This window comes from Micromesistius poutassou (genome assembly GCF_964030765.1).
Source record: "Micromesistius poutassou genome assembly, chromosome: 4".
NCBI lineage: Eukaryota > Metazoa > Chordata > Actinopteri > Gadiformes > Gadidae > Micromesistius > Micromesistius poutassou.
In genome coordinates this window covers 2111638-2130369 of record NC_140274.1, presented here as the reverse complement: position 1 = coordinate 2130369, position 18732 = coordinate 2111638, and the positions used below count along the sequence as shown (strand labels likewise).

At 53.3% G+C, this 18732-nt stretch overlaps 1 protein-coding gene across 9 annotated transcripts in view; it reads right to left on the bottom strand.

Annotated features, from left to right (window-relative positions):
- Positions 1–1487: 1487 nt before the first annotated feature.
- Positions 1488–18732, bottom strand: part of LOC311342276 (eukaryotic translation initiation factor 4 gamma 1-like) — a 72923-nt gene continuing 55678 nt past the window's right edge. For all 9 annotated transcript variants that reach the window (XM_084467105.1, XM_084467107.1, XM_084467108.1 and 6 more), the window contains 14 exons: positions 15229–15333; positions 14715–15029; positions 14019–14127; positions 13837–13933; positions 11988–12235; positions 8708–8847; positions 7997–8169; positions 7006–7131; positions 6844–6925; positions 6417–6515; positions 6187–6321; positions 5909–5987; positions 5435–5575; positions 1488–3408 (listed from right to left, as the gene is read on the bottom strand). In XM_084467105.1, coding sequence (XP_084323231.1) covers positions 3227–3408; positions 5435–5575; positions 5909–5987; positions 6187–6321; positions 6417–6515; positions 6844–6925; positions 7006–7131; positions 7997–8169; positions 8708–8847; positions 11988–12235; positions 13837–13933; positions 14019–14127; positions 14715–15029; positions 15229–15333 — 2031 coding nt within the window. In that variant the 3' untranslated portion in view covers positions 1488–3226. The remainder of the gene's footprint in view (positions 3409–5434; positions 5576–5908; positions 5988–6186; positions 6322–6416; positions 6516–6843; positions 6926–7005; positions 7132–7996; positions 8170–8707; positions 8848–11987; positions 12236–13836; positions 13934–14018; positions 14128–14714; positions 15030–15228; positions 15334–18732) is intronic.

Genomic DNA, 18732 nt, shown 5'->3' with positions numbered 1-18732 from the left:
ATCACCACTGACTTATTATCTAAGTGCGCGTCGTCACTTACACTTATAAAAATAGTTTGGAGTTTCCTCCAGGCCCCTTACAGGCCACCGTAGCTTTTCCTAGGGCGCTGGAAAGGGAGGGGTGAGGTGGATGGGTATTAAGTTGGTTGCAATCTGCAACCACAATGCTAGAGGCCATTAAATCCTCCACACTTCACCTTTAGTTCAAGATCTACCTGGTGAACACATGAAGGTTCCCCTCTGGAAGGACAGCGGCTCCTGAGGGCCTGGAACCCAAACCATCACCCTGAAGGACTGGAACCCAAACCATCACCCTGAGGACCTGGAACCCAAACCATCACCCTGAAGGACTGGAACCCAAACCATCACCCTGAAGGACTGGAACCCAAACCATCACCCTGAAGGACTGGAACCCAAACCATCACCCTGAAGGACTGGAACCCAAACCATCACCCTGAAGGACTGGAACCCAAACCATCACCCTGAGGACCTGGAACCCAAACCATCACCCTGAAGGACTGGAACCCAAACCATCACCCTGAGGACCTGGAACACAAACCATCACCCTGAGGACCTGGAACACAAACCATCACCCTGAAGGACTGGAACCCAAACCATCACCCTGAAGGACTGGAACCCAAACCATCACCCTGAGGACCTGGAACACAAACCATCACCCTGAGGACCTGTATTCACCCCCTGGCCTGCTTGATCTCTGACCCGCTGCTGCAGGCTCACAGCAGTGCTGGCTTGAGATGCCGTTGTTAGGATACCTTGATTTGCCTTCTGGCCAAAGCAGATGAATCTGGCAGACAAAGACCACCAGCTGGTTAACAGAACCGGACGGAGCTGGCCTTAGACCACCCACCTCACAGCGGCTCAGTGCTCCTTGATTCAGGAGGGGAGCCGACCATAGCTGAGTTGAGTTTGACGTCACAGGGTGAGGGGGCCTTGTGAGCCATGTGACCCAGATCAGTGTGTTCCGGAGCGATGAGACCAGCACCGAGCCATCAGATCGGCTGACCTCTGGCCAAGTGGCAGAGATGTGAACAAGAGGTTAAAGGTCAGTACTGAAGATGGAGAGCGTTTAGGCCTGAACGAGGTGCCGTGCTATGTGTTAAGCGGTGCAATTTTATCTTTTTATATCTTAAATCTATACGAAAAGACAATTACAATATTAAGTCTCTCAAAAATCAATTGGGCCTCAATTGGTTTCAGTAGTTAGGCTCATACTGCTTACTGTGGACGACCTTTTGACCTCGCACTAATCAGAAGCTGAGCTACAATAAGCAGTGAGACACAGCCGGCAGTGCTTCATGTTCAGTGTTGCCAGATTGGAACAGATTTCCCACCCAATCTGGCAACACTGTTCATGTTCCTGATGCTCAGGGGAACAGTGGCGGGCCGGTCCATCCATTGTGGGCGAACAAAAGAGGGGAGGGTCTACAAACAAAACAATAACACACAAAGAGCAGTAGAAATGTTTTTGTGTTCCGTTTTTATTTGCAATGTTCTTTATTCTTTTCCAGTTTTGGACATGAAAAGAGGCATTCGTTTTATTTTAATTAAATATCTTTTTTTTTATTAAAGTAAAGCAAAAAAAAGGGGGGGGGGGGGGGAGAGTATTTACATGTTTTGAATGATGGACCGATAATCAATGTGATGGCTGAGGGGGGGTACAACTTCTACCAGCGGGGGAGAGAAAATATAAATAGAGGGGGTAGTGGATCTTCAGGGTAGGGGGTGAACATTACATGGAGGTACATTTGCATTTCATCTTGGAAAAGAAAACAAAAATATCTATAATATATATATTTATATATATTTACAGAACTCTCCTGAAATGCATTTCCACTCATGGAAGCAGAAAAGGCTTTAGGATTCGTACTGTTCCAACTCTTTTTGTTTTCCCGTTACATTTTCTTAAAGTTTGTTTATTCCCATCTTCTATTTTTTTTCATTTTGATGCATTTTGTAATTTTGCTTTGAGTTTGGACAACGATGATATCTGAATGATTAAAATCTCTGTCAGAGGGCGGGGCGCCGGTCCCCAGGCCGTAGCAGGCAGGGGTGGGCGTGGTGACGTAGTCATAAGGACAGCTCGGTCACCAGCAGCAGAAAGGTCCGCCCATGTCCCAGCGCCGCCGTCTGTCCCAGCGGACAGACACCATCCCTCACAAACTAAACTCAACCACCCTGAAGCCGTCCGCATTCCTTTGTTTTGTTTTTCTGATTTTATTATTAAAAAGAGAAATAAAAGAAAGCGCACTCCAACATTATCAGTCACCCCCCAAAAAAGTCAAACCGCCAACATACGCTCGGCCCCTAGGAGACACACAGGGGCCGTCCCCTAGGAGACACACAGGGGCCGTCCCCTAGGAGACACACAGGGGCCGTCCCCTAGGAGACACACAGGGGCCGTCCCCTAGGAGACACACAGGGGCCGTCCCCTAGGAGACACGTCCCGGGCCGTCCCCTAGGAGACGTGTCCCGGGCCGTCCCCTAGGAGACGTGTCCCGGGCCGTCCCCTAGGAGACGTGTCCCGGGCCGTCCCCTAGGAGACGTGTCCCGGGCCGTCCCCTAGGAGACGTGTCCCGGGCCGTCCCCTAGGAGACGTGTCCCGGGCCGTCCCCTAGGAGACGTGTCCCGGGCCGTCCCCTAGGAGACGTGTCCCGGGCCGTCCCCTAGGAGACGTGTCCCGGGGCGTCCCCTAGGAGACGTGTCCCGGGGCGTCCCCTAGGAGACGTGCCTGTGGACTTCCCAGGACCCCCTGGATGCGGGTCCAGTACATCCTCCATAAAGAGCGCTGAGAGCAGCCGGTTAGCGCGTCTGTCCTCGTCAGCACCATGAGCTGAGTAGTGTCACCGTGTTTAAAAGTGGACATAAAACATCAGAGAATACTGAGAACGTCCCTCCTCTGTTAATGTCGTGCTGCGTTAGTTCAAGCGGACGTCGAGCAGCGCAAGATATTCTTTATCCTAAGAAAATAAAACAAAAAGAAAAAAGTCGCAAATAAACAAAAACAAAAGAAGATCGAAGTCCGATCCGTAATACAATCTCTCCCAGGTGAAGAATCTTTTTCTAGGTTTTCTCTCTGTTTATGCAGAAGGATTCGATGGGTTCAGCGTCCTCTGGTCGGTGGAGAGCATCGGCACATCTCCTCTGGTTGTAGATATACATGTGGGGGCGCCGCCCCCCCGGTCCTCCAGGGGGCGCGCCGTGGCTCCTAGCTGTTGTCCGACTCGATGTCGGCCTCCCGGAGCCAGGTGAAGAAGGTGGTGACGGACTTGAGGGCCACGCCCTTGCCCTGCTGCTCGGCCGGGTCCTTGCTGGAGCCCCACTTCTCAAAGGCCTCCTCCTTGATCACGTCCTCGTCGTACAGCGCGTCGAAGAACATCCGCAGCAGGTCTGGGGAGAGGAAGACTCCGGTGTTATGAAGAAGAAACACACACACCAAGTGACCGGAGAACTAATGGTCTCACTGATCACACTTTACATTAATAATAAACACCGTAGGACTGCTGGACCAGAGGTTCTATAACACAGTAGGACTGCTGGACCAGAGGTTCTGCTATAACACAGTAGGACTGCTGGACCAGAGGTTCTGCTATAACACAGTAGGACTGCTGGACCAGAGGTTCTATAACTCAGTAGGACTGCTGGACCAGAGGTTCTATAACACAGTAGGACTGCTGGACCAGAGGTTCTGCTATAACACAGTAGGACTGCTGGACCAGAGGTTCTATAACTCAGTAGGACTGCTGGACCAGAGGTTCTATAACACAGTAGGACTGCTGGACCAGAGGTTCTATAACACAGTAGGACTGCTGGACCAGAGGTTCTGTAACCCAGTAGGACTGCTGGACCAGAGGTTCTATAACACAGTAGGACTGCTGGACCAGAGGTTCTATAACCAGTAGGACTGCTGGACCAGAGGTTCTGTAACACAGTAGGACTGCTGGACCAGAGGTTCTATAACACAGTAGGACTGCTGGACCAGAGGTTCTGTAACACAGTAGGACTGCTGGACCAGAGGTTCTATAACACAGTAGGACTGCTGGACCAGAGGTTCTATAACCAGTAGGACTGCTGGACCAGAGGTTCTATAACCAGTAGGACTGCTGGACCAGAGGTTCTATAACACAGTAGGACTGCTGGACCAGAGGTTCTATAACACAGTAGGACTGCTGGACCAGAGGTTCTATAACTCAGTAGGACTGCTGGACCAGAGGTTCTATAACCCAGTAGGACTGCTGGACCAGAGGTTCTATAACACAGTAGGACTGCTGGACCAGAGGTTCTATAACCAGTAGGACTGCTGGACCAGAGGTTCTATAACCAGTAGGACTGCTGGACCAGAGGTTCTATAACTCAGTAGGACTGCTGGACCAGAGGTTCTATAACACAGTAGGACTGCTGGACCAGAGGTTCTATAACACAGTAGGACTGCTGGACCAGAGGTTCTATAACTCAGTAGGACTGCTGGACCAGAGGTTCTATAACACAGTAGGACTGCTGGATCCCATATTATATGCCATACAACATTACTAGTATCAGAACTGATACTGCTACACTGGACTTCCCCCAGATCCCTAATCACAGGGTGGGCCCCTAAGGACCCCATGGTGGGCCCCTAAGGACCCCATGGTGGGCCGGTGGCCCCAGGTAGATCATGGCAGCAGGAGGGTATTCGTATAGCCCTTACTCACCAGTATTTTCTCAAAGGGTTTAACAGGCCATATATTTATGACAATCCCCTGACCCTAACCGCCCAGAGGGCAAGAAAAGACTCCCTTAATCAGCAAGGAAGAAATCTAGAGAAGGAAGGCAGAGTTGGGATCCCTCCTTTCAGGGATCATCAGGACTGTGAACGGTGCCATCATTGACATACATACATACTGTATGTATATATATATATATATACTAGTGCATGGCGGTATACCGAATACCGGTGTGTATTTTCGTTATATGAATTTTTAATATACCGCCCTACCGGTATTTGATTATACAACGTTTGGAACGCTGCACCGCGCGACTGTTTCAGACGGGACTCTTTTCAATGTTGCGCTTCTAAACACGCATGGTACGACTGCGTGCGGCATCACTTACTTGATGTTGTTTTGATTGAAGATTGGCAGGTTGTAGTGGGTGCGCCCGTGAATGAATGAACGTGTGTGTGGCGAGCGTATGCGATTTCAAAGTAACAAACCAACTCAAAGCCGATGCACGCATCCAAAACTATTCGTTCAAAACCAAATAAACAAATCAAAAAACAGCGTCGCTTATTCGCTTCGAATACTTTTTCTTTTCAAATCTTGAAAAAAAAAAAAATACTGTCATATACCGTGAAGCCGTTAGAATTTAGAAAAATACTGTGATATCAATTTTTGGTCATAGCGCCCAGCACTAACACAGAAGCTAAGCGGTCACTCACTGGCCGGCTGCTCCAGCTCCACCATGAGGGCCTGCAGGGCGTACAGCGCCTGCAGCTCCCTGTGCTCCGTGTTCAGGTACTTCTGCAGCACCTCCGCCAGACGACCCATCTGCTTGGCCTCCACCTTGTTGGGGTTCTCGTCTGGGGAAGCACATCAGAGCGTGGTCAGAGGGTGGGGGCTCCTGGTCCCGCCCGGCATGGTGGACCAGGGTTCAACGTTGAGATGGTGGAAGGCTAAGGGTATGCTCTCTCATTCGTACCACAAGCACTTTAAACATACTTTTGTAGAACTTGTTTAATTGTATGTCTGTGTGTTATCTTATAGCGTTAATTTATTATATCAGTGCCTGTAACTATAGGCGCAGATGCATGTTTATACCATCTACCCTCAACTGAGGTTCTTTTTAATGTGGGCATAAGCAATGTCATTTCCTTTGTCATGGATGCAATGAACTTGACTTTGAGGGTGCTTACAGATGGCCGACCGGCACACGCAGGTCATCAGAGTTCGGACAAACGCGTTGGACGACGTCTGCTGCTCGTCCAGGTTGGCCTGCACACACACACACACACACACACACACACACACACACACACACACACACACACACACACACACACACACACACACACACACACACACACACACACACACACACACACACACACACACACAGCAGAGGTTAGGATTCCAGGCCCATTGGGTAAGCTGTAAGCTCCATTGGGGTTAAAGCGCCGGGTGGACCTCTCACCTCCACCCAGTCCAGGATGCTCTGGTTGTCCGCCTTGTCCTTCAGCAGCTGCTCCAGGCCCTGGCTCAGCTGGGCGGGGCTCAGCGTGCCCGGGCCCGCCGCCTCCGCCTCCTGGCCCAGCGTGAACTCCACATTCTGCACCACAGGGGGGACGTTACTCCTGGCCAACACCACAACACAGGGCCACTAGCAGGACGGGAGCACCCCGCTGGGCTGTCACTCTTGCTCACCTTTTCCGTCACAAACTTGTTAACGTCTTGGTCGGCGGGGAGGAAGTCCTTCCAGCTGAGTCCCGCCTCCTGCCACATGGCGCCCACCTTCTTATGGCTCTGAAAAGACACAAAGACACAGAGACAACGTCAGGGGGCGTCCTCAGCTCCAATAGGCTGCTGGTCCCGAGGGGGGTCGCGTGAACGTTCCTTTTAGATCCAAACGTGTTACTAGGCTTACCAGGTTGTATAAACCTTATACCAACATGTGAAGTGAAGCACATTCGTTTTGAACACAATATAATTTTTTTCCTTTGATGGAAACGTGATCCTAATGTTCCCAAGGCGTGCACAAGAACCCACGTTTGAGGTCAGAAACACATTGTTGGTCAAAAAGTGACCTCTCGCTCTGAAAAGCATTCTGCACACATAACAAAAGGCAGCTCACCATTGCTTTGCAGAGGACGAGGAGGATGTGGACGAGCAGGACCCCGGCCTGGCCCAGGGGGATCAGGGGCTTGGTGATCTCCCTGAACACAAGAACAGCCGTCACAACACAGACACGCATCCTACAGGCTCTCTGTTCCTCTAGCAGCGGGGGGGGACTGACCTGAAGAGCGGAGCCATAGGGATGCCCCCCTCATGCAGCATGGGGGCCAGCAGCTGGGCTAGGTACTGCCAGATGTGAGGGACGTCTATGGACATGTCCTCCGCCACCTCCAGGACCTCCTGCAGCCTGGAGGGCAGCAAACCAGGAGGAATAATGAGTCCAGCCTAACAGTAGCACTGCTGGGTGTAGCTGGGCCCTTACCTTTGTAGTACTGCTGGGTGTAGCTGGGCTCTTACCCTTTGTAGTACTGCTGGGTGTAGCTGGGCCCTTACCTTTGTAGTACTGCTGGGTGTAGCTGGGCTCTTACCCTTTGTAGTACTGCTGGGTGTAGCTGGGCTCTTACCCTTTGTAGTACTGCTGGGTGTAGCTGGGCTCTTACCCTTTGTAGTACTGCTGGGTGTAGCTGGGCTCTTACCCTTTGTAGTACTGCTGGGTGTAGCTGGGCTCTTACCCTTTGTAGTACTGCTGGGTGTAGCTGGGCTCTTACCCTTTGTAGTACTGCTGGGTGTAGCTGGGCTCTTACCCTTTGTAGTACTGCTGGGTGTAGCTGGGCTCTTACCCTTTGTAGTACTGCTGGGTGTAGCTGGGCTCTTACCCTTTGTAGTACTGCTGGGTGTAGCTGGGCTCTTACCCTTTGTAGTACTGCTGGGTGTAGCTGGGCTCTTACCCTTTGTAGTACTGCTGGGTGTAGCTGGGCTCTTACCCTTTGTAGTACTGCTGGGTGTAGCTGGGCTCTTACCCTTTGTAGTACTGCTGGGTGTAGCTGGGCTCTTACCCTTTGTAGTACTGCTGGGTGTAGCTGGGCTCTTACCCTTTGTAGTACTGCTGGGTGTAGCTGGGCTCTTACCCTTTGTAGTACTGCTGGGTGTAGCTGGGCTCTTACCCTTTGTAGTACTGCTGGGTGTAGCTGGGCTCTTACCCTTTGTAGTACTGCTGGGTGTAGCTGGGCTCTTACCCTTTGTAGTACTGCTGGGTGTAGCTGGGCTCTTACCCTTTGTAGTACTGCTGGGGGGGCAGGATGGAGTTCTGCACCAGGCGCTGCAGCAGCAGGCCCATGCGCTCCCGAGCCACCGCGCTGCGCTCCAGCGTCGACTCCAGCCCGTTCCGCACGAACACGAAGAGCAGCTCCGTGCTGGCCATCTCCTGAACACACTGGAGCGCCTCCTGGGGGCCACAGGGGGACCACCGTCAGGGGCCACAGGGGGTCAGGGGCCACAGGGGGTCAGGGCCCACAGGGGGACCACCGTCAGGGGCCACAGGGGGTCAGGGGCCACAGGGGGACCACCGTCAGGGGCCACAGGGGGTCAGGGGCCACAGGGGGTCAGGGGCCACAGGGGGACCACCGTCAGGGGCCAGATCTCTGTGTCTCTGTGTTTGTGTGTGTGTGTATCTGTCTCTATGTGTATGTGTGTGTGCGTATCTCTGTCTGTGCGTGTGTGTGTGTGTGTGTGTGTGTGTGTGTGTGTGTGTATCTCTGTCTGTGTGTGTGTGTGTGTGTATCTCTGTCTGTGCGTGTGTGTGTGTGTGTGTGTGTGTGTGTGTGTGTGTGTGTGTATCTGTGTGTGTGTGTGTGTGTGTGTGTGTGTGTGTGTGTGTGTGTATCTCTGTCTGTGCGTGTGTGTGTGTGTGCGTGCGTGCGTGTGTGTGTGTGTATCTCTGTCTGTGTGTGTGTGTGTGTGTGTGTGTGTGTGTGTGTGCGTACCTTCAGGTCGTTGATGTGGACGTACTCCTCGATGATGGCGGTGGACTTCTTCTCCACCTCCTCCTCCGTCAGGGCCGGCCTGGTGGGGGTCGGGGCGGGAGGGGGGGTGGGGGTGGACGGCCGCGAGGGCCGCTTCACCGCTGCACACACACACACACACACACACACACACACACAGTTAAACAGTGTTTGACCTAAGAGCTCATTTGGAGGCTGGTCCGGGTTATTGAGCAGAACCCGAGGTCACAACGCCGAGACCAGAGGAGGTGACGGGAGAATGACCTGGGGCTAACTGGTGTGGGGGCTAACTGGTGTGGGGGCTAACTGGTGTGAGGGCTAACTGGTGTGGGGGCTAACTGGTGTGGGGGCTAACTGGTGTGGGGGCTAACTGGTGTGGGGGCTAACTGGTGTGAGGGCTAACTGGTGTGGGGGCTAACTGGTGTGGGGGCTAACTGGTGTGGGGGCTAACTGGTGTGGGGGCTAACTGGTGTGGGGGCTAACTGGGGGGCTAACTGGTGTGGGGGCTAACTGGGGGGCTAACTGGGGGGCTAACTGGTGTGGGGGCTAACTGGTGTGGGGGCTAACTGGTGTGAGGGCTAACTGGTGTGAGGGCTAACTGGGGGGCTAACTGGTGTGGGGGCTAACTGGGGGGCTAACTGGGGGGCTAACTGGTGTGGGGGCTAACTGGTGTGGGGGCTAACTGGTGTGGGGGCTAACTGGGGGGCTAACTGGTGTGGGGGCTAACTGGTGTGGGGGCTAACTGGGGGGCTAACTGGTGTGAGGGCTAACTGGTGTGGGGGCTAACTGGTGTGAGGGCTAACTGGTGTGGGGGCTAACTGGTGTGAGGGCTAACTGGTGTGAGGGCTAACTGGGGGGCTAACTGGTGTGGGGGCTAACTGGTGTGGGGGCTAACTGGGGGGCTAACTGGTGTGGGGGCTAACTGGTGTGAGGGCTAACTGGTGTGGGGGCTAACTGGTGTGAGGGCTAACTGGTGTGGGGGCTAACTGGTGTGGGGGCTAACTGGTGTGGGGGCTAACTGGTGTGGGGGCTAACTGGTGTGGGGGCTAACTGGTGTGGGGGCTAACTGGTGTGGGGGCTAACTGGTGTGAGGGCTAACTGGTGTGGGGGCTAACTGGTGTGAGGGCTAACTGGTGTGGGGGCTAACTGGGGGGCTAACTGGTGTGGGGGCTAACTGGTGTGGGGGCTAACTGGTGTGGGGGCTAACTGGGGGGCTAACTGGTGTGGGGGCTAACTGGTGTGGGGGCTAACTGGGGGGCTAACTGGTGTGGGGGCTAACTGGTGTGAGGGCTAACTGGTGTGGGGGCTAACTGGTGTGAGGGCTAACTGGTGTGAGGGCTAACTGGGGGGCTAACTGGTGTGGGGGCTAACTGGTGTGGGGGCTAACTGGTGTGGGGGCTAACTGGGGGGCTAACTGGTGTGGGGGCTAACTGGTGTGAGGGCTAACTGGTGTGGGGGCTAACTGGGGGGCTAACTGGTGTGGGGGCTAACTGGTGTGGGGGCTAACTGGTGTGGGGGCTAACTGGTGTGGGGGCTAACTGGTGTGGGGGCTAACTGGTGTGGGGGCTAACTGGTGTGGGGGCTAACTGGTGTGAGGGCTAACTGGTGTGGGGGCTAACTGGTGTGGGGGCTAACTGGTGTGGGGGCTAACTGGGGGGCTAACTGGTGTGGGGGCTAACTGGTGTGAGGGCTAACTGGTGTGGGGGCTAACTGGTGTGGGGGCTAACTGGTGTGGGGGCTAACTGGTGTGGGGGCTAACTGGTGTGGGGGCTAACTGGTGTGGGGGCTAACTGGGGTGGGGGCTAACTGGGGGGCTAACTGGTGTGGGGGCTAACTGGGGGGCTAACTGGTGTGGGGGCTAACTGGTGTGGGGGCTAACTGGTGTGGGGGCTAACTGGTGTGAGGGCTAACTGGTGTGGGGGCTAACTGGTGTGAGGGCTAACTGGTGTGGGGGCTAACTGGGGGGCTAACTGGTGTGGGGGCTAACTGGGGGGCTAACTGGGGGGCTAACTGGTGTGGGGGCTAACTGGGGGGCTAACTGGGGGGCTAACTGGTGTGAGGGCTAACTGGGGGGCTAACTGGTGTGGGGGCTAACTGGTGTGAGGGCTAACTGGTGTGGGGGCTAACTGGTGTGAGGGCTAACTGGTGTGAGGGCTAACTGGTGTGGGGGCTAACTGGTGTGGGGGCTAACTGGTGTGAGGGCTAACTGGTGTGAGGGCTAACTGGGGGGCTAACTGGTGTGGGGGCTAACTGGGGGGCTAACTGGTGTGGGGGCTAACTGGGGGGCTAACTGGTGTGGGGGCTAACTGGGGGGCTAACTGGTGTGGGGGCTAACTGGGGGGCTAACTGGTGTGGGGGCTAACTGGGGGGCTAACTGGTGTGGGGGCTAACTGGGGGGCTAACTGGGGGGCTAACTGGTGTGGGGGCTAACTGGGGGGCTAACTGGTGTGGGGGCTAACTGGGGGGCTAACTGGGGGGCTAACTGGTGTGGGGGCTAACTGGTGTGGGGGCTAACTGGTGTGGGGGCTAACTGGTGTGGGGGCTAACTGGTGTGGGGGCTAACTGGGGGGCTAACTGGTGTGGGGGCTAACTGGTGTGGGGGCTAACTGGTGTGGGGGCTAACTGGTGTGAGGGCTAACTGGTGTGGGGGCTAACTGGTGTGAGGGCTAACTGGTGTGGGGGCTAACTGGTGTGGGGGCTAACTGGTGTGGGGGCTAACTGGTGTGGGGGCTAACTGGGGGGCTAACTGGTGTGGGGGCTAACTGGGGGGCTAACTGGTGTGGGGGCTAACTGGGGGGCTAACTGGTGTGGGGGCTAACTGGTGTGGGGGCTAACTGGTGTGGGGGCTAACTGGTGTGAGGGCTAACTGGTGTGGGGGCTAACTGGTGTGAGGGCTAACTGGTGTGAGGGCTAACTGGGGGGCTAACTGGTGTGGGGGCTAACTGGGGGGCTAACTGGTGTGGGGGCTAACTGGGGGGCTAACTGGTGTGGGGGCTAACTGGGGGGCTAACTGGTGTGGGGGCTAACTGGGGGGCTAACTGGTGTGGGGGCTAACTGGGGGGCTAACTGGTGTGGGGGCTAACTGGGGGGCTAACTGGTGTGGGGGCTAACTGGGGGGCTAACTGGTGTGGGGGCTAACTGGTGTGGGGGCTAACTGGGGGGCTAACTGGTGTGGGGGCTAACTGGTGTGGGGGCTAACCGGCGTGCTAACTGGTATGCTAAATGGCGTGCTGACCGGCGTGTGCCCGGCGGGCTGACCCACCGTTGTCCTTGCTGCTGGCGCGCTCGCGGCTCCCGCGGTCGTCGGTCATGCTGGCCACGCGGCGGACGGGGTCGGCCGAGCCGCGGTGCTCGCGCTCCCGGCTGCGCTCCTCCTTCTCGCGGCTGAAGCTGCGCTTGCCGGCCGGGAGGCGGTGGTCCCGGCGGTCGTCCCGGCGGTCGAAGCCACGGTCCCCGGGGCCGCGGTCTGAGCGCTCGTAGCGGTCGCCGCGCTCCCGGCTGGAGCTGTTCCTGGAGGGGGCAGCACAGAGGTCACAGAGGGGGCAGCACAGAGGTCACAGAGGGGGCAGCACAGAGGTCACAGAGGGGGCAGCACAGAGGTCACAGAGGGGGCAGCACAGAGGTCACAGAGGGGGCAGCACAGAGGTCACAGAGGGGGCAGCACAGAGGTCACAGGGGGGGCAGCACAGAGGTCACAGAGGGGGCAGCACAGAGGTCACAGAGGGGGCAGCACAGAGGTCACAGAGGGGGCAGCACAGAGGTCACAGAGGGGGCAGCACAGAGGTCACAGAGGGGGCAGCACAGAGGTCACAGGGGGGGCAGCACAGAGGTCAGCCTTCAGGCAGACCTTGGCTAAGATTAAAACGTAAAGGCCGACAGCCAAGCTAGGTCACAGTTGTAGTCATTTACTCACTTACACACCTGGACCTTTAAAAGGGGACATCATGCTTTTTGTACTTTTCCCTTTGCTTTAGACTGTTACATGATGTATTCATACATGTTTTTATGTCGGCTAAGCGCTCACACGTTAACAGTGTAACGTCACACTGTAGTGGGCGGTGCCGAAGTGCAGAAGTCCCGCATCCAGCTACCCGCAATGTTTACAACTTCTCCGATTATACCGACATTAGGGCTGAACGATTTATCGTTTTCTGATCGAAATTGCGATTTCAGACAACGCGATCTCGTGATCGCCAAAGCCACGGTTTCTTCCGTGTTCCTGACTGACCCGAGATCTGTTGTCAACTATTTATACCGGCACTTGAAAAATCACCACAGGCATTTGCACAACGAGTGCATGACGAAAAAGTCCGGTGAAAAGTCAACAATTCCGACCGCGGACCCTGTTATAATGTAATGTCCCCAATTAATGTAAAGCAATTGGCCCGCCGGCATATCGCATTTCACGCGATATTGACGCAATTGACGCGCAATTGACGCGCGCCGGCATATCGCGCGTTGACACGCGTCTTGGCGCGGTAACCCTGGCGCGTCAACTCCGACAGATCGCAACCCCCCCCGTCAACAACTCCGGCCCGCGACTTGTCCAAGACTTCAATTTTGAGTTTGACACCCCTGGTTTACAGAATAGATGTGCAATATTCGGGTGCTGCTGAGCCATAGCCCACCTATTATGTCTGACATATTTCGGTAGGGTCATTTTATTTTAGTAAGAGTTTATTTTATTACCATTACTTTTCAATTTCATTTACTGTAAAGTTTCTTTTGTATTTTGTTTAACTCTTTTAACTTGACAAAATTAAGGATTTTTTGCATACATTTGAAATCAATTCTTACCTTTAGTTTTCATTCTTGCATTAGAGTAATGGCATGTAATGTTTTAATGGTATGATGTCATGTTTGTAAATATTACTGTTCATTGTGAATATTGCACTGAAGCTTGATTTGAAGAAAATCGTGGATCAAATCGAAATCGCAATATCTACCAGAAAAATCGCAATTAGATATTTTCCTGAAATCGTTCAGCCCTAACCGACATGTGCGCAAAACGCTTGACAATGCAATTATTAACCCTAAAGAAAGCATGACAGGGGGTCTTAACCATGAGGGGAGTGCAGCGCGCTGCGACCTCCCTGTGTGTGGGGGGCTACCTCTGAGGCACGCGTCGGTCAGAGTCCTGGGAGGAAGGCTGGAGGGCCGAGAACCGGTTCAGGGTGCTGGTGGCCGGACGGTTACCAGAGTCTGGGGCTGGGACACACACACACAGTAAGTAAATATGCACTCATATGCATGATCATTGGGATGTGTGCACACACACAGCGCTGAGAGCTACCTGAGTCGGGGGGGTTGGGCTTGGTGGTGGAGCCGCCGCTGCTGCCCTTGCCCCAGTTGCCCCACGTGTCGCTGCTCGGGGCGAGCACCTGGTTGTCCAGGACTGGAGCCTAATGGTAGGAGGGACAAAGACCTTTGGTTTAGAGCGGCCATTCACAACCCCCTTCTTTTGTTGTCATATTTTATAACTTGGGCTATACGGGTCATGTTATTTCCTTCAACACAGACATAAAATCTATCACTATGCAACTAAACCACGGTAAATGCAATGTGTCTTTGCACTTCTTTGTGTTTAAAGTCTCAGGTGACTTTTCATGTGGTTCTCTTATAAATTGATTTTATATTATTGCATTGTTAAAGGGAGCCTGAGACTATTTCTTTAATGGTTGTGAATATGACAAATAAACCATCTTGAGCCACATCCTTAAAGTTAAGGCATTAAAATGGACTACCTACATTTTTGTTTATGAATATGCCGGTTCTTGAACAGAACAGGTTGGGAACCCCTGGGTAAGAGTTATCTATTTAACCGTTGTTCTTAATGTTTGGGTTTGAAACGTATTGATTTGGGCCTTGTTAGTTTATTAATTTAGCACACATTAACATTAAATGGTGCAAGGAGGGAACGAAGCCCAATGGGCTTGTACAGAGCTCCTACAGAGCCCATCAGAACCCTCTTCTCCAGGCGGGGACCCACCTTGGTGATCTTGCTGAGACGCAGGGCGTCCAGGGGCCTGCTCTTGGTGGTGATGGGCACCGTGTTCCAGCCCTCGTCTTGGGGCTGGCTGCCCCGGCCGGGGGTATGGTGTCCACCGCGACCCTCGCGGCCTCCACCTCCTCCCCCCCCTCTCCCTCCTCCTCCTCCTCCTCCCATGCGGTCTCCGCCGCTGGACTTGGAGAGAATGGCCTGCTGGACCTTCATCTGCTCGCGGTGCTCCTCCAGCTCCGCGTCCTTGTGGATCTGGTCGATGGTCTTGGGCCCCTGGTCCCCTCGCCGGGGCACCCAGAGGTTCTGGGGGGACAGAGAGCCGTGAGCTGCTGGGGCCCTGGACCATGCAGCCTGCGCATGCATGTGTGTGTTTGAGTGTACATGTGTGCATGCGTATGTGCGTGCATATGTGTGGCGTGGTGTGAGTGTGTTAGCTGTCGGCGGTCTAGCAAAATCCTGCAGATTGTGTGTGTGTGTGTGTGTGTGTGTGTGTGTGTGTTACCCGTCGGAGGTCCAGCACGTCCTGCAGCATGAAGCGGATCCTGGACGAAGTCTTCCTCTCCTTGATGATCTTCTCCATCTGGTTGAAGTACTGCTCCATCCGGGGCTGAGACAGGGACACCACCCGACACATCACTGCACCACCCGACATCACTGCACCACCCGACACATCACTGCACCACCCGACACATCACTGCACCACCCGACACATCACTGCACCACCCGACACATCACTGCACCACCCGACACATCACTGCACCACCCGACACATCACTGCACCACCCGACACATCACTACACCACCCGACACATCACTGCACCACCCGACACATCACTGCACCACCCGACATCACTGCACCACCCGACACATCACTACACCACCCGACACATCACTGCACCACCCGACACATCACTGCACCACCCGACACATCACTACACCACCCGACACATCACTACGCCACACTACACATCACTGCACCACCCGACACATCACTGCACCACCCGACACATCACTACACATCACTACACCACCCGACACATCACTACACCACACTACACATCACTACACCACACTACACATCACTACACCACCCGACACATCACTACGCCACACTACACATCACTGCACCACCCGACACATCACTACACATCACTACACCACCCGACACAACACTACACCACCCGACACATCACTACACCACCCGACACATCACTACACCACCCGACACATCACTACACATCACTACACCACCCGACACATCACTACACCACCCGACACATCACTACACATCACTACACCACCCGACACATCACTACGCCACCCGACACATCACTACACATCACTACACCACCCGACACATCACTACACCACCCGACACATCACTACGCCACCCGACACATCACTACGCCACCCGACACATCACTACACATCACTACACCACCCGACACATCACTACACCACCCGACACATCACTACACATCACTACACCACCCGACACATCACTACGCCACCCGACACATCACTACACATCACTACACCACCCGACACATCACTACACCACCCGACACATCACTACGCCACCCGACACATCACTACACCACCCGACACATCACTGCACCACCCGACACATCACTGCACCACCCGACACATCACTACGCCACCCGAGACATCACTACACCACCCGACACATCACTACACCACCCGAGACATCACTACGACACATCACTACACCACCCGACACATCACTACACCACCCGACATCACTACACCACCCGACACATCACTACGCCACCCGACACATCACTACGCCACCCGACACATCACTACGCCACCCGACACATCACTACACCACCCGACACATCACTACACCACCCGACACATCACTACGCCACCCGACACATCACTACACATCACTACACCACCCGACACATCACTACAGGGACACCACCCAACACATCACTACACCACCCAACACATCACTGCACCCAACACATTAGCGCTCAGGAGCACACCAATAATTATTCTTATGAAGTGATGATAAAATGATAAACAAAATATCACAGAGCGTAGAGCAGGATTATGAACGTTTACAATGTCTCATGTCACTTTACAATAGGCAGAACGTGTCGTTGGCCGACTCGTTTTTTTCATTAGGATATTGATGCTGCCACCTCCTCTTTGCAACCGAATTTGTTTAAGACATGAAACCATTCAATTTGTTGGACACGTTGTCATGCTGCCACTCTGTCAGGACGTTAGCCATGCATTCCGCAGTGTGCCTCTCTGGCATTGAGCGGGTCTACAGGATCACACTCTGCACAACCAGTCAGTAAAAAAGGTCTCGGTCACGTACGACTCTGTAGTCCACGCTGTCCAAGCATCGGTGGCAGGGCTCCAGACTAACTCTTTGCATTGGTTGCACTGGTGCGCCTAACATTTTTTTTTGGTGCACCAGCACAAAATTTAGGTGCACCCATATTTTTTATTGAGTTGCCTTTAACGCCATCAGGTCATATTTTAATTGCTCTCCATGACTTTCATATAATGTAAATTATTTTTAAGCAAGAAATGCTTGTCTTTATTTGAAGCACAATTATATATAAAAATAAAAAATAAAGTGTTTCAAATGCTTCACACGACTACAAGTTCTGAATGGGGGCGGGTCACAATGGATGGGGCCGAGATGGTTGACAGTACTGATGATAGCGCTCTTTGGTTGACAGTGATGAGAGAGATGGAAGATGGATCCTATATGTTTTTAAAGGTTTTAAAACATAAAGGGTACAGATTAATCAAGGCCTGCATGAGACTCATGTGGTCCTACCAACAAAAGTATATAAATATAAACCCTGTGTGCAATGATCATGTGTTAAATAGAAAATGTGCTTATTAATGATAACCCAAAACATTCAAGTAGCTACTGGACCCCACGACACGCACAAGCTTAAACACGCAATAAACGGCAGGCGTGTTAAACAACCCAATAAATCCAACCTACCTTGTACGCTTGTTCAATAATAAGAGAGGGAGAGGAGATAGACTGATCGGCGCTGTCCTTTAGGACGGCTGGGTTGTTTAACAAGCAGTGGGTTGTTTAACACGCCTGGCATTTATAGCGTGTTTAAGTTTGTGTGTGTTGTGGGGTCCAGACTCTCTGTAGTAGCACTCTGGAGCCCTGGGTGGTGATGGCAACTTTCTCCGCTAAGGACAGGATCTCACAGAAGGGAGGCTGCTGCTTCGCTGTATATTTTCTCCAGCCGTCATAGTTTGGTGACATGGCACGGTGTAATCTGGCTCGCGGAACCCCTTCTCCTTGACTATGCTTATGGGCAGCATATCTCCGGCTATCATTTTTAATTAGTTATTTTGAAAACAGGAATTGCAATGTTTTGAACAGGACATTTAAGAAGTTTATACATATTAGAAAGAGTTGAAGAAGCCAATGAGCTTAGGAAAGCAAAGTATGCTGAAATGGCTGGAGAGGCAGCACAGCGAGGCTGGAGTACGCGACTAAGGCCTATTGAAATCGGTGCGCGGGGGTTCGTGGCTAGATCGGCTATTAGCTTGCTGTCTGAACTGGGCATTTGTGGACGAAATCTGAGGCAGGCGGTTAGTAACATGTCCTTGGCAGCAGAACGAGCAAGTGAATGGCTGTGGGTAAGGAGAAAACATACTTCCTGGGGTGCAAGCTAAGGTAAGCCAGCTGACTAATGTGCTAACGTGTTTGTTTAGTCAGGGTTAGGGGTAGGGCTACGATGCAGTAAAGAGAGTATTTAGATTCATTAAATGTGGCAATGTGGTGGCAGCATAGAGGGGGGTGACTCCAGGACGCTGGTTTCATTGTTAAGCCCTCAGGAGGTGGCGTGGGCCTAACTTAACGAAACATTGGTGAAAGAGGGTTCCCACTTGATAACCCCAATGACATGCTGCATACTGCTGTATTTACTGCTGTTAGTTGGGCCATTTGTCTTGCGTTTTTCACCTTTGGTTGGTAGCTTAGTGGCCA